The 24,106-nt window shown below is 43.7% G+C and overlaps 8 protein-coding genes across 8 annotated transcripts, besides 19 other annotated features; all 8 read left to right on the top strand.

The window, feature by feature from the left end:
- Positions 1 to 24,106: part of a sequence feature (sequence corresponds to BAC RPCI93-1D20) that runs on past both edges of the window.
- Positions 482 to 1,261, top strand: Tb927.4.4040 (hypothetical protein, conserved; the record flags this gene model as incomplete). Its single annotated transcript, XM_839461.1, has 1 exon — positions 482 to 1,261. The coding sequence occupies one exon, from the start codon at positions 482 to 484 to the stop codon at positions 1,259 to 1,261; it is 780 nt and encodes a 259-aa protein (XP_844554.1).
- Positions 2,078 to 2,106: a microsatellite.
- On the top strand, positions 2,490 to 4,055 carry Tb927.4.4030 (hypothetical protein, conserved; the record flags this gene model as incomplete). The annotated part of the gene is made up of 1 exon (XM_839460.1): positions 2,490 to 4,055. The coding sequence occupies one exon, from the start codon at positions 2,490 to 2,492 to the stop codon at positions 4,053 to 4,055; it is 1,566 nt and encodes a 521-aa protein (XP_844553.1).
- Positions 4,492 to 5,907, top strand: Tb927.4.4020 (amino acid transporter, putative; the record flags this gene model as incomplete). The annotated part of the gene is made up of 1 exon (XM_839459.1): positions 4,492 to 5,907. One exon carries the CDS (start codon positions 4,492 to 4,494, stop codon positions 5,905 to 5,907), a length of 1,416 nt encoding a protein of 471 aa, XP_844552.1.
- Positions 7,285 to 8,739, top strand: Tb927.4.4010 (amino acid transporter, putative; the record flags this gene model as incomplete). The annotated part of the gene is made up of 1 exon (XM_839458.1): positions 7,285 to 8,739. The coding sequence occupies one exon, from the start codon at positions 7,285 to 7,287 to the stop codon at positions 8,737 to 8,739; it is 1,455 nt and encodes a 484-aa protein (XP_844551.1).
- Positions 9,369 to 9,393: a microsatellite.
- Positions 9,599 to 9,636: a sequence feature (A-rich).
- Positions 10,599 to 12,053, top strand: Tb927.4.4000 (amino acid transporter, putative; the record flags this gene model as incomplete). Its single annotated transcript, XM_839457.1, has 1 exon — positions 10,599 to 12,053. The coding sequence occupies one exon, from the start codon at positions 10,599 to 10,601 to the stop codon at positions 12,051 to 12,053; it is 1,455 nt and encodes a 484-aa protein (XP_844550.1).
- Positions 12,908 to 12,945: a sequence feature (A-rich).
- Positions 13,908 to 15,362, top strand: Tb927.4.3990 (amino acid transporter, putative; the record flags this gene model as incomplete). The annotated part of the gene is made up of 1 exon (XM_839456.1): positions 13,908 to 15,362. One exon carries the CDS (start codon positions 13,908 to 13,910, stop codon positions 15,360 to 15,362), a length of 1,455 nt encoding a protein of 484 aa, XP_844549.1.
- Positions 15,993 to 16,013: a microsatellite.
- On the top strand, positions 17,065 to 18,552 carry Tb927.4.3980 (chaperone protein DNAJ, putative; the record flags this gene model as incomplete). The annotated part of the gene is made up of 1 exon (XM_839455.1): positions 17,065 to 18,552. One exon carries the CDS (start codon positions 17,065 to 17,067, stop codon positions 18,550 to 18,552), a length of 1,488 nt encoding a protein of 495 aa, XP_844548.1.
- On the top strand, positions 19,214 to 20,677 carry Tb927.4.3970 (hypothetical protein, conserved; the record flags this gene model as incomplete). Its single annotated transcript, XM_839454.1, has 1 exon — positions 19,214 to 20,677. The coding sequence occupies one exon, from the start codon at positions 19,214 to 19,216 to the stop codon at positions 20,675 to 20,677; it is 1,464 nt and encodes a 487-aa protein (XP_844547.1).
- Positions 20,762 to 20,820: a microsatellite.
- Positions 20,836 to 20,855: a microsatellite.
- Positions 21,544 to 21,667: a sequence feature (A-rich).
- Positions 21,902 to 21,933: a microsatellite.
- Positions 22,036 to 22,065: a sequence feature (AT_rich).
- Positions 22,120 to 22,152: a microsatellite.
- Positions 22,317 to 22,378: a sequence feature (A-rich).
- Positions 22,596 to 22,689: a sequence feature (A-rich).
- Positions 23,508 to 23,619: a microsatellite.
- Positions 23,629 to 23,671: a sequence feature (A-rich).
- Positions 23,744 to 23,848: a sequence feature (A-rich).
- Positions 23,881 to 23,927: a microsatellite.
- Positions 24,013 to 24,059: a sequence feature (AT_rich).

Here is a 24,106-nt window from a genome sequence, read left to right as displayed (position 1 = left end):
AGAGAAGGGGTTAAATAATAGACAGAGGAAATACCAAAGGGCATTGCCTTCCAGCGCAAAGGTTCTGAGAGTTCCATAAGGGACGAATGCGTGGCAACGAATGAAAAAGAAAAAGAACCCCTTGTTGTCCGCAACCTACACAAAAGCACTGTCTTGGTTTTTTTTTGGTGTTTTTATTTTTTAAAGGAAGGCCATCGCTGGCTTGCATGATGTTTGTACTCCCCGTCTCATAATGATCTGAATATATTTTTTTCCTCTCTTGTGTTCCCCCTTTTTATCGTGTATGTGTGTACGTATATATCATGCAAAATTATATACTTAGGGACATACTTTCTTAAAAGCAAAGATAATAACGAAAAATAAACAAGGCAAAAGGTAAGAAGAAAAGCATCACATATTTTAGCCGAAAAAAATAAAGAAGAGGAGAGGTGAAAAGTTAGGAGCATACCAATACCGAAACAATAATAATAAAGGTGTAAATATGGATAATACGGAAGAAACGAGCAGAGTAACGGATCAAGAAGAACGTACACTCACGGAAACAGAACTGCCTGCGCCTGCGGAACACGTCTTGGAGGGCGATAACTCAGCTTCCGAGGAAAATCGCCTTCATGCATTCTTAATTCCTCTTGAGGACGGCGAACAGTTTGCGCGTGCCAATTTGCAGCACCGATGGTACCGCGGCCTCACCAAAATGCTATGGGATGAGGAATTGGAACGGAACGGAATTCTCATTGTGGAAAGAGGTGAATCAGGAAGAAATAACCAAAGCGCCGATGAGGAAGAAGAAGAGGATGACGACGGCACCGATGACTGCGTCGCGAAAATGAAACGCGAGTTCCGTATCAAGCGGGAACAAGACAAAATTGTCTATGAAGAGGACTCTACGCGTACCGAAACACTACGGGAAGAGCAAAACGCCATCTCTCTTATCGTTACTTTGATGGAGGAGGCCATGGATCGATCGATCCTAATGAATGAAGCGGAGACTATGTTTGCACTTATTCTTGATGTTCTGAAGCCACGGGTTCATTATCGCTACATTTATGCTTGGGGAGTCGTAACCTGTTGTTCCTTCAAGCCGCTCAAGTCAGAGATGGATCGACTCCGCCCAAGCGACAGGCATAAACCCCCGTACATGCGTAAGAGCTTGCCAACATGTCGCGTTCCTCTTGAGCCCATTTATTACCTTCCAGATGGTGGGAAAAAAATGAGAGCAATGAACGAACTTAATGACGTAAGGGCAATCGGATGGGTTTGAGGCACGCCTTTTTTGTTTTTCCTTTCCTTCTTTTTTTGTTTCCTTCTCTTTGTCTTTGCCAAGAATGGGGTGCTTACGTAGTTGTACGAGAGAAACCATGACAAAAGAAAAACAAAACATCATTGGCCGTATATGTTTTCATTGTTATGGTCGTGCCGGTAGTGATGTGTCACGCCTTTAGTGTCGAAGGGCTTTATATTAGCGGGCAAAGGGGGCTCACTTCAGTTTATGTCGATGGTATTTGTTTGTTTTGTCTGTTTGTTTTCTCACTATTTGACCCTCTTTCAAAGCCGCACCGCGGTTTGGATTTTCTTCTTCCTCCTTCTTCATATTGTGTTTAGTCCCCAGAAATTGTTTTTCTTGTATGAGGTCAATGCTGCTGCTGTTTGTCAATCTTATTGCTTGCTCGTTTGTTTGTTTTATGTTTTTGTTCTTACTTTTGGTGCTTCTGCGGGCACTGCCCGATGGTAAAAGTCATCAGTGATCATCACGACTATTTGTTGCGAAATCATACATGCGGTCGGTGTTTTGACTGCTGTTGTTCTTTTACTACAGATTTTTTTCTAACAAACCCCCTCACCCTTACTTTCACATCCTTTATCACAAGAACCAATTTTTTTCTTGTTATATGAGGCCCTTTTTTTTTCTTTTCAATGTATATTTTCTTTCGATTATGTTTATTAATTGCAGTAGAAACACAAGAAATTACCTCCACCGCATTTTTTTTTCTGGGAGAACTCTAACGATACGAAGACAGGAAAGACATGTATTCGCAATTTTACTGCGCCAACCGCGTAGGGTGCATTCCGGTGCATCATATATGTATATATATATATATACATATACTTTTCAAAATAATATATATAAACATATGAACCCGATGGTAGCGTGAATATGTATTTTACATTCATTCCACCTTGAGAAACAAAGAGGGAAGAAAAAAAAAGTGTCTCGCGTACTTCTAAATATGTCTCTTTCCATTACGTTGTAGCTGCGCTTCTTCACTCCACTCAGCATTTTATTTAAACTTTTTTGTGCGCCTACACATTTTCTTTCTGCTGTCGCCTCTGCCCTTCTTTTTTTTCTTACATGTATATCGTCCGAGCAGGTGGCAGGGGTGCCCTGTGAATTGCGTGTGTGAAGTGCTGGATACCGCGACGGTTATTTGGTTAGACACTGGCCTTAAAGTAGTTGCATTTACCGGCATTTGACCATAGGTATTGATTAAATGGATGCCACAACTCAGGAAGGCGAAGGGACCGGAAAGGGACAAATGCGCCCCACTCATAACCCTGACGCTGTGGCATGCGATTTTTACCTCTCGCACAAGCGCCGGTTCTGTCGCACGGCCAAACGAGCCGGTGGGCGCTATTGTCCCACTCACGATGTGAACGGCACCACAACGGGGGAAACAACACCTGCTGTCGTTTTGAGCAGCTCGGGCTCAGCCGTTGGCCCGGGGAGAACTGCTGGTGAGGGCGTTTCTACGGGACCTTCACGCGCCCTCCAGCGGGTCCCGTGTCCCATCAACCCAAACCACACTGTTTATGCCGATAAATTGCAAAAGCACGTAAAGGTATGTCCTGATCTACGCTTTGTTGTTGACAAGCTCCCATACTATAGCAAGGACCTACATGCGTGCAAAGGCGTGGCCTACTGTGTCACTTCCCAGGAATCGGAAAAGGAACGCTTCACACATCATCATATGGACACGGTGGTTTTGGAGGACCTCATCACACGCGTAAGGGAGTGCTACTTTAATGTTATCCAGCCACGGATTGTCCTTCTTGCGGAGGAATGTCAGGAGCCCTTTCAAGATAACAGCAGCACAGGGTCAACGCGACGAATTTCCAACAAACATGGGCCGCAGCACAGGGCTTTGCTTCGTTGCGTGCAGACGGTCATCCGCGGTTACGCCGAGGGGCGGGGGAATCTTGGAAACACATATGTTAGAATAGCCGGTTTCCTTGAATTAGGTGCAGGCAAAGCTGGTCTCGCTGTTTCGTTGCAGGATGCTTTGCTTTCAGGGTCTATCCGGTATTGTCATAGTCATCCCGGATTTCAGGAGAGAAAGGAAGGGCGGACAGCCGTGAATGAGGCCCTTAGTGCTGACAATGGAGGCTTTCCGCGTATTGTAGTTGTAGATATGGATAACTTCCGGCGCAAAGCCGATGCGTGTGTTCGAAACAGTCGCCTTCCGCTCGTTCGATTGCGCATCAATATAAAGGACCTTGATTTGGCAAAAGCACTATGTGGTGCGTCCACATGTAAACGGTCCAGAGAGGAAACAAGCAGTACATCCGATCAATGCACAAACGCCATCAAGCAGTCAGTGTCGGTGGAAGAACAGTGGGTGGCCGTCGGCAAACACCTTTGTGGAGCATGCACAGACTTTGCTCTCTCGTGCGTTACAGCACCTAATCTTAACACGGAAGGGTTTGCCTCTGTGTGTGCCGTTGTCTTCGCTACATGCTGTCACCAACGCTGTGAATTGAAGCATATAAATGCCTTGTTATCCCCGAGCGAGTGTCGCAGGGGCCGAATCGCGATTCCTGGTACCAACCATACGTTTAGTGAGAGAGAGTTCGCCGCAATAACTTCCATGTCTTCTTGGGCAGTGAGTGGAGAAGCTGTGGATGCTGAGCGACGCCTCACAGGTATGTGTTGTAAAAGAGTAATTGACGCTTTCCGGCTTGAATACTTAAAACAAAGTGGATTCCGGCGGACCTATCTTTGTCAGTACGCCGAGTCGAGTGTAACAGGAGAAAACATTTGTATTGTCGCCTTTCGGTAAGTTCCTTGAATGGGGATGCTGCACCACAAACGGCAAATCTAAATATGAATGAGACTAAACGGACGATTAAGCGAGGAATCTTTGGGGTGAAACCATGGTACTCAATTAAAGGGTTCAATAGCGTGGATGGGATGCCGTGGTCACTTGGAATACACCCTTTCTGCCGTATAGGCATCCTTCGACGCAATGAGCTACACGCTTTGACATATGCTTCCTTCATCCCCCTACTCATAACGAGGTGGTTGCATCGCTGCCGACCAACTCTTTCCACACCAACCCTCACTTCCCGTCCCCTTCCTTCTTTCGGTATTTGTTTTTATTCCGTTTGCATTTTCCTTCAAATTATTGCCTTAGACGGTACCTAAAAGACGAGTCGCAGGCAACTAGGTAAGTTAAACAGTGGGGAAGGGGAAAACGCTACTAGCTGTAAGATCTAATGTGTATTGCCAGAGAAAATACAAGCAACACCGTACCTCACAATTGTTTCGAGCCGATCGGTCACACCGTTGTCAATAATAACGTTGGAAACTGTGAAACCAGTCAAAATGTTCAATCAAACGAACCCCAATCAGGGAAGCAACCTCCTGGTGAGCAGAGCACACAATTTGCTGCATTCATCCCTCCCGGAGGTACAATCGCCAGTGCCTTCAACATCGCAGCGACAACGCTGGGCGCTGGCATCTTTGGCTTGCCGTCATCGGCCGGCAGCAGTGGACTTATCATGGGAATGTTTTACCTCTTTTTTATTAGTTGCATGACTATCTATTCCATGCGTAATCTCGCCCTCGCAGCGGACCGCTCCAAAGCACCCACATATGAAAGCGTAACATTTGTCCTCATGGGTCGTAGAGTTGCTTATGCCATTGCTGTTCTTCGAGCGCTTGATGGTTTTACGAGTTGTGTTGCCTACGTAATTTCAGTGGGAGATATTTTGTCTGCCATTTTGAAAGGCACAAATGCGCCGGACTTCCTGAAGGAAAAATCAGGTAATCGTCTTCTCACGGCGGTGGTTTGGGCATGTTTTATGCTTCCACTGGCGATCCCGCGTCACGTCGACTCCCTTCGGTACGTCTCCACTTTTGCCGTTACCTTCATGGTGTATTTTGTCATTGTGATCGTTGTGCACTCGTGCATGAATGGCTTGTCGGAGAATATAAAGAATGTTAGTGTTGGAAAGAGTGATACAGCTGCCATCATTCTCTTTAATAGCGGGAATGAAGCCATTGAAGGGTTGGGAGTATTTATGTTTTCCTACACTTGTCAGGACACGGCGTATGAAGTTTATATTGACATGAAGGATCGTTCAGTACGTAAGTTTGTTATTGCGGCCATCATTGCCATGTCCCTGTGTACTGCGCTGTACATAATCACTGCCTTTTTCGGTTACATGGACTTTGGTCGTGCTGTTTCCGGTTCTATTTTGCTTATGTACGACCCCGTAAAGGAGCCGGCTGTAATGGTTGGTATGATTGGCGTGCTTGTAAAGCTGGTTGCTTCGTATGCGCTGCTCGCTATGGCGTGTCGTAATGCATTGTACAGCATTGCAGAGAAGAATGTGGATTCTCTACCCTTTTGGAAGCATTGCGTGTCAGTCATCGTGCTGTCCACTGCTGCACTGCTTTTGGGTCTATTCATTCCCAATGTTAATACCGTCCTTGGTTTTTCTGGCTCGATTACCGGTGGTTCACTGGGTTTCGTCTTCCCCGCGTTGTTGATTATGTACTCAGGGGGCTTCACATGGCAGAAAGTTGGGTCTTTACATTATCTTGCGACATATGTTTTACTAATTTGTGGTGTTGTAGGCATTGTTTTCGGCACGGGTGCAAGTATATGGGGCACTATAACTGGTTAACCGGCGGCTTTGAAGTTCCTATTGAAGAAAAAAAGGAGGTAAAGGAGGAGAGTCAGTAAATAAGTAAATAAATAAATCAGATGTTTTGTTACTTATCTGCCTATTACCATTGAACGCAGCGGAGGATAGTTAACCGCCACCAACGTGTCTTCACTCTTTCGGCAACAGTTGTCTCCACCCTTTCGCATTCCACTCATTTTCCCTCTTTTTTTGCTGCCGCAGTGGTAGCGAATGAGCGGACCACTTTCGGTTCTTTTTTCATTGGTTTGGTGGTAGGTCTTCTTTCATCTTTTACTTCGCCACTGCATTGTGGAACGATTAAAGTACTTGATCTTTACAACATGTGAAGCAAATTTCATCTCTTTTTCCCAAAAAAATTCCTGCTCAAATTCTTTTGTTTTCTTTTTTTTCTTTTGTCGTTGTCATCTCGTTGGGGTCCCATCGTTTTTCCCTCGTTACGTCCGCCGATTAGAAAATACAACAAGCGGAGGTGCGAATTGCAGTGATTTGGCCGTATTATGCGATGCGGCTGGAGGCGGTGGCTCCATTGCCGTTGAATAAAGCGGTGGTAAAACCGTCAAGTTTGCCGACTCCATGCGTCCACTCATCTCCAAATGCTGCTTCTGCGATACCATTCGAGGGTCCCTTTCGGTTTCTTTTTTGTTTTATGGTTTCTTTTTTTTTCTTTTTACCTCAACTTCCTCCCTCGGTGCTCAGGCTGTGCAGCATTTCTTTCGGTGCACCGCTGATTTTATTATCTCAGGTATACCACTAGGTTAAATGGTAATTGCGAAACATTAACCCCTTCTTTGTTCTTTCCCCTAATATTCTTATTGTCTTTTCTTTCCTTTCATACACTTTCAGTAGTGGCATTCACGCGGTGCCGCTTCCATCAAGTGCATCAAGTTCATATGTAATTCATAACTTTGGGGCGCTGCGTTCCTAGCTGTGGTATCAAGGAGCAAAGTTATGTGTATGTCCACTCTGCTTCAAAGCACTGCAACATTTTAAGTTTTGTCTTGCAGAAGTCTTCCCCGCTCTTCATCTCGCATGAAGTCGTATGGTACTGAAGAAGTGGCGCAATCGACAAGAAACGTGAGCAAACAATCACTAGCATGCCGAAACGACTTTATGCGTTTGTAACTCCAGTGGCAAGTGAATTTGCCCTCAAACAACTCTATTCAACGTTGGTATGGAAATCACCTCGTGTGCATTACAATCATCGGGGCAACTGCTGCACAGCTCAAGCACAAAACGAAGGGAGGCGAACGTCATTTGCGTCTCTCCAGGTGTGTGCTTGCATCTTCTTCAATAAACTTTCAGACATGGTACGCACCAACTTGTGCATATCTAACTTTCCTTGCACATCACTTCCTCATGCTCTTTCTCTTTCATCCTTTTGTTCCCGAAACTCTGTGGGTAAAAGAAGTCCCTAAAAGTGCTAATCGACTGCAAGACGCAATGAGCAACTCCAAGCAACAACAAGAAGTGCAAACGCCAAACAACCTCTCCAATGAACCGGTGCAGACCGAAGATAACGTGAAGAAGGGGCGAAACACATTCTTTACGAAGGTGAGTTTGTGCGTCGCCACTGTTTTGCCTCCGGGTGGCATTGCGGCCAGTGCTTTTAACATGGCGTCAACAACAATCGGTGCGGGAATCTTCGGGATGCCTCCGGTGGCCAACAGTACCGGCCTTATCATGGGAATGTTTTACCTCATTTTCATCTCTTCCGTAACGGTTTTCACGATGCACAACCTCTCAGTCGCAGCCGACCGCTCAGGAGCCCCCACCTTCGAGAGGGCAACTCGCGCACTTCTCGGCCGCGGGGCTGCGTATGTTCTTGCTGGTATTCGAGCGCTACTCGGTTTTAGTGGTTGTGTTGCCTACGTGATTTCAGTGGGAGATATTTTGTCTGCCATTTTGAAAGGCACAAATGCGCCGGACTTCCTGAAGGAAAAATCAGGTAATCGTCTTCTCATGGCGGTGGTTTGGGCATGTTTTATGCTTCCACTGACGATTCCGCGTCACATCGACTCCCTTCGGTACGTCTCCACTTTTGCCGTTACCTTCATGGTGTATTTTGTCATTGTGATCGTTGTGCACTCGTGCATGAATGGCTTGTCGGAGAATATAAAGAATGTTAGTGTGACCAAGAGCGAAGATGCCGAAATCATCCTATTCAACAGCGGATTCCAGGCCATTGAGGGAATGGGAGTATTTATGTTCGCATTCATATCGCAGATTACAGCGTACGAAGTTTATATTGACATGAAGGATCGTTCAGTACGTAAGTTTGTTATTGCGGCCATCATTGCCAATACCCTTTGCTGTATAATGTACATAATCACTGCCTTTTTCGGTTACATGGACTTTGGTAAGACCGCAACCAGTTCTATTTTGCTTATGTACGACCCCGTAAAGGAGCCGGCTGTAATGGTTGGTATGATTGGCGTCGTTATCAAACTATGCGTATCCTATGCCCTAGTTGCTATGGCGTGTCGTAATGCATTGTATGACGTCGTTGGGAAGACTGCGGATTCTCTACCCTTTTGGAAGCATTGCGTGTCAGTCATTACACTGTCGTTCCTTGTTTTGCTTTTGAGTATATTCATCCCGAAGATCACCACCGTGTTTGGTATTGCCGGATCTGTGTGTGGTGGTTCACTGGGTTTCGTCTTCCCCGCGTTGTTGATTATGTACTCAGGGGGCTTCACATGGCAGAAAGTTGGGCCCTTATATTACATTACGACTTATGTGGTGCTGCTGTGCGGTGTGTTTCTTATTGTGTTCGGCACCGGCTCCACCATTTTGGATACCGTCAGGGGATGAACATAAACTAAACGTAAGTGCCAGCATGCGGCGGACTCAATTCTTAAGTTTGAGGCGCTGACAAGAGCTGAGAAAGTGCTTATTTCCCACTAAGCCCCTGGGTGTAACAAGATATAAAGAGAAAGTAAATTTCTATTTAAGGTAAAGTGGTCACAACTGTATGCTATCACCTTTCTTATGCTTGTTTTGTTTCGTTTTCCTCTCTACCCTACCCTAGTTTCTTTTTAACTTTAAAAAATAATATCTTTGTAATTATTTTGTTGTTGTTATTGTTGTTAATGTCTTTTAAATGAGTAATAATGCGTTTCGAAAGAGGGAAAAAAGTAGAGGAAGGCCTTCGCATGGACTTCTTTCCATCGTGCACCACTGGCAGGTATCCTGACCACTGTGATGAGCATCGTTCATTGTTTTTTTTGTATTTAATATAATGTGTGGTGTCAACACCTTTCTCAACTTTCTATTTTTTTTGTTTTATTTTCCCTCGTTTTGTCCGGTCTTGAGCAATTTCACAGCCTGCGATATCAAAGTTTGGTTAATGATGGCGATCGGGTGAGGGGACGAAAAGAGCGAATGATTTGAGTGGAGTGTCAAAAGGGAAAATGAAAAAAAAAAAATATGCGTGTCATTCCTATATATATATATATATATATATATTCTCTTTGTTTCATATTCCCCCACCCGTCACCGTCATTTTCCTCCTCAATGTTTTTCCCTAATTTTTTTTCTGATTTCTTTTACTCTCCCTCCTATTTATTGGTGTGCTTGTTGTTGTATTTATCTACTTTTTGTCTTTTATTTTATTTTTGCCCAGTACACTCCACAACTTTGAGTGGGCGTTGAGAAATTCGGAAAGGGCTAATTTTCTTTTTATTTCTTTATTTTACTTTTTTTTCTTTTGTCGTTGTCATCTCGTTGGGGTCCCATCGTTTTTCCCTCGTTACGTCCGCCGATTAGAAAATACAACAAGCGGAGGTGCGAATTGCAGTGATTTGGCCGTATTATGCGATGCGGCTGGAGGCGGTGGCTCCATTGCCGTTGAATAAAGCGGTGGTAAAACCGTCAAGTTTGCCGACTCCATGCGTCCACTCATCTCCAAATGCTGCTTCTGCGATACCATTCGAGGGTCCCTTTCGGTTTCTTTTTTGTTTTATGGTTTCTTTTTTTTTCTTTTTACCTCAACTTCCTCCCTCGGTGCTCAGGCTGTGCAGCGTTTCTTTCGGTGCACCGCTGATTTTATTATCTCAGGTATACCACTAGGTTAAATGGTAATTGCGAAACATTAACCCCTTCTTTGTTCTTTCCCCTAATATTCTTATTGTCTTTTCTTTCCTTTCATACACTTTCAGTAGTGGCATTCACGCGGTGCCGCTTCCATCAAGTGCATCAAGTTCATATGTAATTCATAACTTTGGGGCGCTGCGTTCCTAGCTGTGGTATCAAGGAGCAAAGTTATGTGTATGTCCACTCTGCTTCAAAGCACTGCAACATTTTAAGTTTTGTCTTGCAGAAGTCTTCCCCGCTCTTCATCTCGCATGAAGTCGTATGGTACTGAAGAAGTGGCGCAATCGACAAGAAACGTGAGCAAACAATCACTAGCATGCCGAAACGACTTTATGCGTTTGTAACTCCAGTGGCAAGTGAATTTGCCCTCAAACAACTCTATTCAACGTTGGTATGGAAATCACCTCGTGTGCATTACAATCATCGGGGCAACTGCTGCACAGCTCAAGCACAAAACGAAGGGAGGCGAACGTCATTTGCGTCTCTCCAGGTGTGTGCTTGCATCTTCTTCAATAAACTTTCAGACATGGTACGCACCAACTTGTGCATATCTAACTTTCCTTGCACATCACTTCCTCATGCTCTTTCTCTTTCATCCTTTTGTTCCCGAAACTCTGTGGGTAAAAGAAGTCCCTAAAAGTGCTAATCGACTGCAAGACGCAATGAGCAACTCCAAGCAACAACAAGAAGTGCAAACGCCAAACAACCTCTCCAATGAACCGGTGCAGACCGAAGATAACGTGAAGAAGGGGCGAAACACATTCTTTACGAAGGTGAGTTTGTGCGTCGCCACTGTTTTGCCTCCGGGTGGCATTGCGGCCAGTGCTTTTAACATGGCGTCAACAACAATCGGTGCGGGAATCTTCGGGATGCCTCCGGCGGCCAACAGTACCGGCCTTATCATGGGAATGTTTTACCTCATTTTCATCTCTTCCGTAACGGTTTTCACGATGCACAACCTCTCAGTCGCAGCCGACCGCTCAGGAGCCCCCACCTTCGAGAGGGCAACTCGCGCACTTCTCGGCCGCGGGGCTGCGTATGTTCTTGCTGGTATTCGAGCGCTACTCGGTTTTAGTGGTTGTGTTGCCTACGTGATTTCAGTGGGAGATATTTTGTCTGCCATTTTGAAAGGCACAAATGCGCCGGACTTCCTGAAGGAAAAATCAGGTAATCGTCTTCTCATGGCGGTGGTTTGGGCATGTTTTATGCTTCCACTGACGATTCCGCGTCACATCGACTCCCTTCGGTACGTCTCCACTTTTGCCGTTACCTTCATGGTGTATTTTGTCATTGTGATCGTTGTGCACTCGTGCATGAATGGCTTGTCGGAGAATATAAAGAATGTTAGTGTGACCAAGAGCGAAGATGCCGAAATCATCCTATTCAACAGCGGATTCCAGGCCATTGAGGGAATGGGAGTATTTATGTTCGCATTCATATCGCAGATTACAGCGTACGAAGTTTATATTGACATGAAGGATCGTTCAGTACGTAAGTTTGTTATTGCGGCCATCATTGCCAATACCCTTTGCTGTATAATGTACATAATCACTGCCTTTTTCGGTTACATGGACTTTGGTAAGACCGCAACCAGTTCTATTTTGCTTATGTACGACCCCGTAAAGGAGCCGGCTGTAATGGTTGGTATGATTGGCGTCGTTATCAAACTATGCGTATCCTATGCCCTAGTTGCTATGGCGTGTCGTAATGCATTGTATGACGTCGTTGGGAAGACTGCGGATTCTCTACCCTTTTGGAAGCATTGCGTGTCAGTCATTACACTGTCGTTCCTTGTTTTGCTTTTGAGTATATTCATCCCGAAGATCACCACCGTGTTTGGTATTGCCGGATCTGTGTGTGGTGGTTCACTGGGTTTCGTCTTCCCCGCGTTGTTGATTATGTACTCAGGGGGCTTCACATGGCAGAAAGTTGGGCCCTTATATTACATTACGACTTATGTGGTGCTGCTGTGCGGTGTGTTTCTTATTGTGTTCGGCACCGGCTCCACCATTTTGGATACCGTCAGGGGATGAACATAAACTAAACGTAAGTGCCAGCATGCGGCGGACTCAATTCTTAAGTTTGAGGCGCTGACAAGAGCTGAGAAAGTGCTTATTTCCCACTAAGCCCCTGGGTGTAACAAGATATAAAGAGAAAGTAAATTTCTATTTAAGGTAAAGTGGTCACAACTGTATGCTATCACCTTTCTTATGCTTGTTTTGTTTCGTTTTCCTCTCTACCCTACCCTAGTTTCTTTTTAACTTTAAAAAATAATATCTTTGTAATTATTTTGTTGTTGTTATTGTTGTTAATGTCTTTTAAATGAGTAATAATGCGTTTCGAAAGAGGGAAAAAAGTAGAGGAAGGCCTTCGCATGGACTTCTTTCCATCGTGCACCACTGGCAGGTATCCTGACCACTGTGATGAGCATCGTTCATTGTTTTTTTTTGTATTTAATATAATGTGTGGTGTCAACACCTTTCTCAACTTTCTATTTTTTTTGTTTTATTTTCCCTCGTTTTGTCCGGTCTTGAGCAATTTCACAGCCTGCGATATCAAAGTTTGGTTAATGATGGCGATCGGGTGAGGGGACGAAAAGAGCGAATGATTTGAGTGGAGTGTCAAAAGGGAAAATGAAAAAAAAAAAATATGCGTGTCATTCCTATATATATATATATATATTCTCTTTGTTTCATATTCCCCCACCCGTCACCGTCATTTTCCTCCTCAATGTTTTTCCCTAATTTTTTTTCTGATTTCTTTTACTCTCCCTCCTATTTATTGGTGTGCTTGTTGTTGTATTTATCTACTTTTTGTCTTTTATTTTATTTTTGCCCAGTACACTCCACAACTTTGAGTGGGCGTTGAGAAATTCGGAAAGGGCTAATTTTCTTTTTATTTCTTTATTTTACTTTTTTTTCTTTTGTCGTTGTCATCTCGTTGGGGTCCCATCGTTTTTCCCTCGTTACGTCCGCCGATTAGAAAATACAACAAGCGGAGGTGCGAATTGCAGTGATTTGGCCGTATTATGCGATGCGGCTGGAGGCGGTGGCTCCATTGCCGTTGAATAAAGCGGTGGTAAAACCGTCAAGTTTGCCGACTCCATGCGTCCACTCATCTCCAAATGCTGCTTCTGCGATACCATTCGAGGGTCCCTTTCGGTTTCTTTTTTGTTTTATGGTTTCTTTTTTTTTCTTTTTACCTCAACTTCCTCCCTCGGTGCTCAGGCTGTGCAGCGTTTCTTTCGGTGCACCGCTGATTTTATTATCTCAGGTATACCACTAGGTTAAATGGTAATTGCGAAACATTAACCCCTTCTTTGTTCTTTCCCCTAATATTCTTATTGTCTTTTCTTTCCTTTCATACACTTTCAGTAGTGGCATTCACGCGGTGCCGCTTCCATCAAGTGCATCAAGTTCATATGTAATTCATAACTTTGGGGCGCTGCGTTCCTAGCTGTGGTATCAAGGAGCAAAGTTATGTGTATGTCCACTCTGCTTCAAAGCACTGCAACATTTTAAGTTTTGTCTTGCAGAAGTCTTCCCCGCTCTTCATCTCGCATGAAGTCGTATGGTACTGAAGAAGTGGCGCAATCGACAAGAAACGTGAGCAAACAATCACTAGCATGCCGAAACGACTTTATGCGTTTGTAACTCCAGTGGCAAGTGAATTTGCCCTCAAACAACTCTATTCAACGTTGGTATGGAAATCACCTCGTGTGCATTACAATCATCGGGGCAACTGCTGCACAGCTCAAGCACAAAACGAAGGGAGGCGAACGTCATTTGCGTCTCTCCAGGTGTGTGCTTGCATCTTCTTCAATAAACTTTCAGACATGGTACGCACCAACTTGTGCATATCTAACTTTCCTTGCACATCACTTCCTCATGCTCTTTCTCTTTCATCCTTTTGTTCCCGAAACTCTGTGGGTAAAAGAAGTCCCTAAAAGTGCTAATCGACTGCAAGACGCAATGAGCAACTCCAAGCAACAACAAGAAGTGCAAACGCCAAACAACCTCTCCAATGAACCGGTGCAGACCGAAGATAACGTGAAGAAGGGGCGAAACACATTCTTTACGAAGGTGAGTTTGTGCGTCGCCACTGTTTTGCCTCCGGGTGGCATTGCGGCCAGTGCTTTTAACATGGCGTCAACAACAATCGGTGCGGGAATCTTCGGGATGCCTCCGGCGGCCAACAGTACCGGCCTTATCATGGGAATGTTTTACCTCATTTTCATCTCTTCCGTAACGGTTTTCACGATGCACAACCTCTCAGTCGCAGCCGACCGCTCAGGAGCCCCCACCTTCGAGAGGGCAACTCGCGCACTTCTCGGCCGCGGGGCTGCGTATGTTCTTGCTGGTATTCGAGCGCTACTCGGTTTTAGTGGTTGTGTTGCCTACGTGATTTCAGTGGGAGATATTTTGTCTGCCATTTTGAAAGGCACAAATGCGCCGGACTTCCTGAAGGAAAAATCAGGTAATCGTCTTCTCATGGCGGTGGTTTGGGCATGTTTTATGCTTCCACTGACGATTCCGCGTCACATCGACTCCCTTCGGTACGTCTCCACTTTTGCCGTTACCTTCATGGTGTATTTTGTCATTGTGATCGTTGTGCACTCGTGCATGAATGGCTTGTCGGAGAATATAAAGAATGTTAGTGTGACCAAGAGCGAAGATGCCGAAATCATCCTATTCAACAGCGGATTCCAGGCCATTGAGGGAATGGGAGTATTTATGTTCGCATTCATATCGCAGATTACAGCGTACGAAGTTTATATTGACATGAAGGATCGTTCAGTACGTAAGTTTGTTATTGCGGCCATCATTGCCAATACCCTTTGCTGTATAATGTACATAATCACTGCCTTTTTCGGTTACATGGACTTTGGTAAGACCGCAACCAGTTCTATTTTGCTTATGTACGACCCCGTAAAGGAGCCGGCTGTAATGGTTGGTATGATTGGCGTCGTTATCAAACTATGCGTATCCTATGCCCTAGTTGCTATGGCGTGTCGTAATGCATTGTATGACGTCGTTGGGAAGACTGCGGATTCTCTACCCTTTTGGAAGCATTGCGTGTCAGTCATTACACTGTCGTTCCTTGTTTTGCTTTTGAGTATATTCATCCCGAAGATCACCACCGTGTTTGGTATTGCCGGATCTGTGTGTGGTGGTTCACTGGGTTTCGTCTTCCCCGCGTTGTTGATTATGTACTCAGGGGGCTTCACATGGCAGAAAGTTGGGCCCTTATATTACATTACGACTTATGTGGTGCTGCTGTGCGGTGTGTTTCTTATTGTGTTCGGCACCGGCTCCACCATTTTGGATACCGTCAGGGGATGAACATAAACTAAACGTAAGTGCCAGCATGCGGCGGACTCAATTCTTAAGTTTGAGGCGCTGACAAGAGCTGAGAAAGTGCTTATTTCCCACTAAGCCCCTGGGTGTAACAAGATATAAAGAGAAAGTAAATTTCTATTTAAGGTAAAGTGGTCACAACTGTATGCTATCACCTTTCTTATGCTTGTTTTGTTTCGTTTTCCTCTCTACCCTACCCTAGTTTCTTTTTAACTTTAAAAAATAATATCTTTGTAATTATTTTGTTGTTGTTATTGTTGTTAATGTCTTTTAAATGAGTAATAATGCGTTTCGAAAGAGGGAAAAAAGTAGAGGAAGGCCTTCGCATGGACTTCTTTCCATCGTGCACCACTGGCAGGTATCCTGACCACTGTGATGAGCATCGTTCATTGTTTTTTTTGTATTTAATATAATGTGTGGTGTCAACACCTTTCTCAACTTTCTATTTTTTTTTGTTTTATTTTCCCTCGTTTTGTCCGGTCTTGAGCAATTTCACAGCCTGCGATATCAAAGTTTGGTTAATGATGGCGATCGGGTGAGGGGACGAAAAGAGCGAATGATTTGAGTGGAGTGTCAAAAGGGAAAATGAAAAAAAAAAAATATGCGTGTCATTCCTATATATATATATATATATATTCTCTTTGTTTCATATTCCCCCACTCGTCACCGTCATTTTCCTCCTCAATGTTTTTCCCTAATTTTTTTTCTGATTTCTTTTGCTCTCCCTCCTATTTATTGGTGTGCTTGTTGTTGTATTTATCTACTTTTTGTCTTTTATTTTATTTTTGCCCAGTACACTCCACAACTTTGAGTGGGCGTTGAGAAATTCGGAAAGGGCTAATTTTCTTTTTATTTCTTTATTTTACTTTTTTTTCTGACCAGGTGTGCGCTCCCACTGCGGACTGCTATTTTTTTTTCTATCACTGCATAACCCTCGCATATGTCTGTCACCTGCTCAGCTTTAAGCCACGGAATTGTGGCGGTTCTTTTATTATTATTATCTCTTCCCTGTTTCCCCTTTTTTTTTCCTCTGATTAGTTCATTTATTTACACAAATTGAGAATTCTGAACCCTTCTTCCCCTTCGTAGTTTCAAGGAAAGTCACATGGCACACACAAAAATATGTCATATTACTTGTTGAGTGACAAACTACGCGTCACAAAAAACAAAAATGACAGGTTGCACGAATCCCCACTTTTCAATAATTTAATGAATTGCGCGAACACCGCTGATAATTAATTCATTTAACCGTCGTGCGGAGTCCCCCTTTCCGCTTGGCGGTTTGCGGTCGCATGACGTTTTCCCTTCTTTTGTGTTTGCTTGTTGTTGTTTTCTTTCCCGTTTTTTTTTCTTTTGCCTTGCACGGAAACACTAGCGATGCCGACTCCTCTTTACCCGCTGTTCTTTTCTCCAAATCTTTGTGTGACGACAGGACAGTCGTGCGCAGGTAACTCTCAGCGGCATACGGTACGCAAACCGGCGGCACTTGGAGTGTTGGTACAAATTCTGAAATGGTCTGGATGTTCCCCCCCCCCTCTCTCTCTCTCTTAAAATAAAAGAATATTTGTTCTTTTACACATACACATATACGTGTGTGCATTTGTGTAGTGTTCTGCGTGGTTCTTCCAGCGGTTGGTATTCTCATCACACCTCACTTGTCATCACCCCGCAACTATTACTATCCCATATGTTTGTTTTATGTACAGTTGAAAACATGGGGAAAAGCAACGGATGCAATCCAAGCGGAAGGAAAAGGAGGAGGGGGACAGAAAATACGAATGTACCCCGAGTACCGCTTTCTCTGTTGCGGAGCCCTTTTGCTGACAGTGTGCCTAAACATGTTGGACATGGAGTAGCCGATGCCGCCAGAAATGTGGTGGTAGGAGTTGGCATGGGAATGAGTGGTCTTATTGCAGCGACCATAGCTTCCGGGAAAGAAGAAGGCGCCGTTGGTGTCGCTAAAGGGCTCGGCGCCGGTATTGTCACACTTGCGGGTGGAACTTTGGCTGGCGTGGTGATGGGCGCGCGACAACTTGGCCGTGGTGTGATGAACACAAAAGCTGCTCTCCAGCAAACAGTACGGGGAAGATGCTACTGGTGCGAAATATATGGGAAGTGGATCGATGTACACTTGGATGACATGTTGGCTGATCTTCCTCCAACGGATGATGACATCTACCGTAAGTCTCGCAAGCGGAAGAATAAGATAATGGACTGGGTAAAGAAAAGCTTGTCCCCTGACTCTAATGAGGAAGACGCTGCTGATGCTGACTCTACTGAACAGCAGGATGGAGAATTGGGAGAGGACTTTTACAGTATTTTGGGAGTGGGTAGAGAAGCCACGGCAGATGAAATTCGATCAGCCTACCGCCACAAGGCACTACTACTGCATCCGGACAGGAATATTGGTGATGCAGACGCCTCGCAGCGATTTCAACGTCTTTTGGATGCCTACAATGTGCTGAGTGACGAACGGTGTCGCATCGAATATGACACAAGTGGAAAAGTAAACCCCAACCGTGTGGGCAACGGTTCATACTCCAACATAGAGGAGATTCTTGGCGCAAGGCACTGGGAGCCCTTCATCGGTCGTCTGGGGTGGACCCTTCACTTCACCTCGCGTTTATACCTCGATGGTGAGCTCAGGAAAGAAATGAAGAACAGGCGACGGTTGCGTTTGGCCAAAATTCTTCTGCCACTTGTGGATGGCGATGACGCCACGCTCGAGGCCGCACGACCGGCAATCGTGGACGCGGTCTGCACGCGCGGTGGGCGGAGTTTCATGCCTTTGGTCGCCAAACAATACGCCGCAGTCGCTCGTCAGCACTTAACAAGGGTTCCTCTCAGGCGGGAGATCGACCGATTCCGAACCTCAAAGTGGGCCTGTATATCCAGTATGAAACTACTCACAAAGACGTGTGTAACGACGCTGTATAAGGCTGCACGGAAAAGGCTCAGCGGGGATCAGCTCATCAACGCTGCGTTGGCTTTTTGTCAGCGGGACGTGCAGCAGAGTGTCGGATGTGCAGCCAACCTTCTCCTCTATGACTTATCAGTGACGGACGAACACCGTGCCAGGCGGGCACGGATGCTGGTGAAAATCAGTGAAATGATTATGGAAATTTGCTCGACATGCTCTTCCAGCCGATCAGAAGCGACGTCCCAACGGCTTTAGTAGGGCTTCAACCTTATACGGGTGTCACTTGCGTAGCAGTGTGTAATGTCTCTCAAACAGTTTATTCCTCTCATTTTTGCGCTCGCACTTGTGGGCGCCCGTCCCTGCGTTAACACATGTACTAAATACATAAATACGCATATACATATGCGCTTGTTTGCACCTGCTAAACAGTGTTTGCTAGGTTTCTGTTTTATTCCCCCAAAGGCGGTTGCATGTCAGGTGTGAGAGGATGGGCTTCCTTTAATTAAGGAAGCAGTAGACAGCAAAGGGGAACCCTAACTTAATTAAAAGGAGAGGGAAAGGAAAGAGAAGAGTTGAGGGGGCACCCCCCCTCCCATTCGTTCAAAAATAAGGATTTAACTTTCTTTTCTTTTGCATTTTTACCAACGGACCTCTGACTCATGCTTCTCTTCGACCCAAGTACAGCAGTTTCAGGAGCAATGTTATGTGATCATTGTATCCTACGATAATGATGATGCTCCTTCGTTTAACTCCTCATCTTCAGCTTACATATGAATTCCCCCATTTCCTCAAGATTTTTGCATCGCTTTCTTCTTTTTTTTATTTTTTGCTACTTCTTTGAATCACCGAAGTATCAAGTCTGTTGGCGGCCCGTTACTCAGGAAATTTTCTGTTTTACCCTCCGACACTTATCCAAATGTCGGCAGGTTCGGAACCGATAACTCCACCAGTCTTTAATGAGGAAGCAGCTAGAGGAGATGAAGGCGTGCGAAGATTGACCGTTGAGAAGTCAGGGGAGGACCCATCAACCGCTACAAAAGATGTCGTCAATACTCGGTTGCATCGTCGATCATCGAGCGGTCATCGAGTTTCGGTTCTCACGGACGATACTAACGCTTCAAGCGGAGCAGCAAGCAGAGCAATGCACCCCACCCGAAAAAAGTCATCGGGAAACGTGAATTTCTTGAACAATGTAGTAGACTTCCTGTGCACTTTGTACGGCAGAGACGTGGTTGATAAGGACGAGCAGCAGGAGCCGCAACCCGGCCCGGACGCCAGCATTAAAGAGGGAGTGCAAAATACACCATTACTTCCCGATGTACTAACACCACAAACACCTTGTTTGGCAGTGGGCGGGGATATTCCAGTGGTGAATGAGCGGCATCATTTAGCGCAACGGCAGCATCCCCACACGCACTACGGTTTCATCAGTGATCGCCCACGCATCCTCTCCGCGGTCCCCATGGGAAGAAGTGTCAGTGAGGACAGGTTGCAATTCATTGTTGAACAAATTCTTGATGGTTACCGACGAATAAACGATAAATCTAGAGCGACACCACAGGGGCGCCACTCCTTGAAGGATGCGTGCAATAATGTTTCCGTCTTTGTAAACCATGCTGTTGACAACCTTGTGGTAAGGGAGGCTTCCTTCTCCCTAGCGGAGACACGATCAAACCAGTCCATACTCTCAACAGCTTATGACGGCTGCTTTCAAACTCCTCTCACCTTCCGCACCTTCAGTGAGATTGGGGAAATGGATGAGGAGAGTGAGGTGTTGATAAAACCCGACTTCCATGCGGTACTTCCAACATTTGAAAGGCGTCTGCCAGACAGCTGCGTGAGCGTCAGTGCGCCTATACGAATGCGAGACGATCAACCCATACCGGAGGACGCTACCATAAATGAGCTGGAGATTGATTCAACACCGCTTGGGTTAAGGAGGCGGCAGCGCTCGACAAACAGCCGCGCATTTGTTTCATTTCTTCCGTCACCTCGCGAAAGGGAAGTGGGAACCAGCGGCTGGTCTGAAATGAATATGTCGCTTCAGTCCAACGGAGTCGATTCCCTGGCAACCACTGGCAGTTGGGAGACCGCAGCAACCGGTGTTAATTCCCTCACAGACACCGCAGCGCAGGGAAGATCGGAACCTGATGGGGAAATTGCTCGTTTCATTAGCCGAGAGGAAATTGAGCGCTGCGTTTTGGTTTCAGTGGAAGGACGCTTCCGGACGCACATCAACTCCTTGAAGAAGCACGAGCTTTTGTTGTCACCACCAGAGGCAGAGAAAATTGCGGCAACAAGGCGGTCCGTTCTCTCGGCTGTAAATGCGTCCACCACATCGCCGATGGTGCAAAATATCATTGAGTTCTTTAGCAATTAAATGTATCAGTCACTTCCTTTGTTGTTGCTGTTGTTGTTCTTTCTTTATTGTGTTTCGTTTGCTCTTTCTTTTTCTTTTTCGTCGGTATATGTATATGTATGTTTGTGTGTGTGTCTATATATATGAGTGAGTGTGAGTGTTTGCAGCTGTCCTCTTTTTTGTTGTTGTTGTTGTTGTTTTCCTCCCGTTTTCTCGTCTTTTGTTGCTTTGGAGGTGGGGGAAGGAGTTATTTATCTCCCTGTTCTGCAACCTCATCTCTCTTTTTAGTTGTACCGAAGTAAGTCGCATTCTGCTCACAGAAGGTGAGGGGAAGGGAGAAAAATAAAAAATAAAAGAAGGGAAAGGGAAAATATTTCAGTTGGAGTGGGCGCGCGTCCTTGTTCGTGTTTTGTTTTGTCTGTTTTTTTTTTGTGTGTGTGTGTTATTTTGATGAGGAGCTCGATTTGGGGGGGTGGGAAAAATCGAAGGAACAGAATTCATTTTCTAGAGAGGGGGAAGAAAACGTGAAGAAAAAAGGTTTTCAAGCCACGGTTTGTCGTTTACTTCTCACATACACGCGTATGCTTATAAACCCTCTCGACACCTCTTAAGTGCATTGTTTTAGTATTTATATATTTTGTCATTTATTTATATAAACCTTAAAACATGTATAACTTACGGAGATGCAGAGGCCGTGTAAAACAGAGACAATAAAGACGAGTGGGCGATAGACGAATAAAAATATGTTAGGTAATTGCGTTCATTAAATGACAGGGAACCATTTTTTGTTTTAGATTTTATTTCTTTTTCTTTAAAATGCATTATTTTAAATAAAAAAGAAAACCACCGGACCCCGTCTCAAATATGGTGATGCCGTGGATTTGCCATTTTGTTTGCATTCATCTTATTATTCTTCCGGTTGTTGTGTTTGCCTTTTTTGTTTTTCGTTTGTTTTTTTTTTCTTTTTGTCTGTTTGTTGCTTCAACTTTCGTTTATTTTAGGATTCGTTTTGCTCTCGGTGCTCCTATTTCCCCCCCCCCACCCTTCTGTTTGCTTTGTCATTGTTTTTGTTGTTGTTGTTTGGCTCGCAACTCCCGCTTTGCCGTGTTGCTTCCAAAGTGCGCGTCTTATTATTTCTTTCCCATACATACGTGTTGCATTTCCTTCGTGTCTTCCGGTGTGTGAAGGAAAAATATAATAACAGACAAGAACAAGAGAAGCAATATATTTTTGTATTTCTGTACATATTTATTTATTTGTTTATTTATTTATATATTCAAACTGTTACTAATTTGCTTCTGCAACGTATACTCCTTTTAGCGCACTTGATGTATGGACCCCACGCGCCTGCACATTCTTGTACGCATAGAGGAGAAACGAAATTTTAAAAAAAAAAAGTAAATATATATGTGGGCACAAATGCAGTTATCCGATTTATTCTTGTTCTTTAACGATAGTAATCTTTATTATTATCATAATCATTATTATTTTTATTACAACTACCGATAGAACGGGGGTGTGAGAACATCATCCTATCCCTTATCATTTCTGTCAATGTTTTTTTTAGTAAGTGACAACAACAAAAAAAAAAAAAAGAGTGCATCGTCAGCTCAGTACAGGCGCTTGTTCTTCTCTTTGTTGTTGTTGTCATTTTGGCTCATTGTTATATTTCGTTTTGTTTTGTTTTTGTTCCGTTTTCTTTTTCTTATTTCATTTTTTTTTTCACTTCCCGCACACACACACACACACACCTTTTCTCTCTCTCTCTCTCTTTGAAGTCATATTCATATAAAAATATAACAACAGCAATAATAATAATAACGATGATATGAGGGGAGACATTTGGTTGCACTCGGCCATTTTATTTTATGCCCCTTCATTTAAAAAACAAACAAAGAAACTTCCCCGTCCCTCGTGTTCCCCCACCACCACCACCACCATTTATATTTTTATTTGTTTTAATATTTTACCGTTTTTTTTTTCAATTCATTTATTTTTACTTCATATTTTTGTTGGTGATTATTTACTTTTATGTATTTATCCATCTGCTTCGGCAGGCCTCAAGCACGCAGCGTTACGTCCGTTCCAATTTTCTCCTTTAAAAAAAAAAATGTGCGTCGCCTCTTTTTTTTTTTTAATTATTCTTGCGGGCATTTGTCTTGTTTTTTTCTTTTTTTTTGGTGATTTTTCCTTTTATTCATCGGACATTTGACTATTTTACGAATAAAACAAGGAAGAAATGCAATAATTGAATGAATATATCTATTTACATAAGTGTTTCAAGAGGGAAAAGGTAACTGAAGGAAGAGAAAGAAAAAAAAAACTACAGCAATGAGAATAATTTTAGTACAATATATAAGGAAAGTAATACAAAATGAAATAAAAGAAGCAACAACAAAAAGGGAAGGAAGGAAGGAGTAAAAAAGAAAAATAGTTGAGCGCTCCTGTAGGCTAATATGCACACGAAGATATGAAGGGGAAATTTTACTCATTATTTGACTTTTCTAAGGAGGGGGAAAAAAACAAAAGACTTAACCGTCTAAGATTTTCTCTCAATTCATTCATTTGGTCGATTTTTACCTCTTTTGTTTTCGTTTTTGCCATTAATATGTCTTATTTTGCTTCGACTTTTTTTTTTTATTCTTTACCCTCATTGCTCTGCTTGGTGTTCCTTTTTTTTCTTTTGAAGGGCGAAAAGAATAAAACGGAAAAAAACTGTTCATTAATTGCCGTTGAATGTTGCTTCCCTTCAAAACTTCCGGGATTTCCCCCAGGGTACGTTTTTTTTCTTCTCTTTTTTTTTTCTCCCTTTCGTCTGTCCATTTCTACCCTCCTTCATTCCTTGCTATCCTGTCATCATCATCATCATCATTTTCATTTTCATTGTTGGTGTTGTTTTGTTTTGAAATAAATATTTATTTATATTCATCATTATTATCATTATTAGTAGTAGTACCATTGTTTCCCTTCCGTGTCTTTGTTTTCCTTTTTTTTTTTGCTCCTGTTTTTTTTTTTCCATAACTTTCCCGCCTCCCTTCCTTCCCTCCACTCCAACCGCTACCTTCACAGCAGTGTTATCATCGCTCTTTTTTTTTTCTTTTCCTTTTCGTATTCTTGTCATTCACCACCTCCTTCACTTATTTCCCTTTGTTTTTTTTCTTTTTCTTCTTTTACTTTTCACTTCTTTTCATTGCCATCCACGCTCTCTCACACACACACTCATATATTTATTTATTTATTTAATTATTTATTTATATTTATATTTATATATACACGGTGAATTTGAATAGGGTTTCCGCACTTCTGTTCAAGCGTTTTTCTTCCTATTGTCTTCTTTTTGTGTTCTCTTTCTGCCCTTATTTTTAATATATATATATATATTTTTTATTTATTTTTATTATTTCCTTCCTTACACGTAGCTCTTCTTCCCATATTGTTTAATTTTTTCTT

Source organism: Trypanosoma brucei, chromosome 4 (assembly GCF_000002445.2).
Source record: "Trypanosoma brucei brucei TREU927 chromosome 4, complete sequence".
Lineage (NCBI taxonomy): Eukaryota > Euglenozoa > Kinetoplastea > Trypanosomatida > Trypanosomatidae > Trypanosoma > Trypanosoma brucei.
This window is presented reverse-complemented; position numbering and strand designations above follow the sequence as displayed.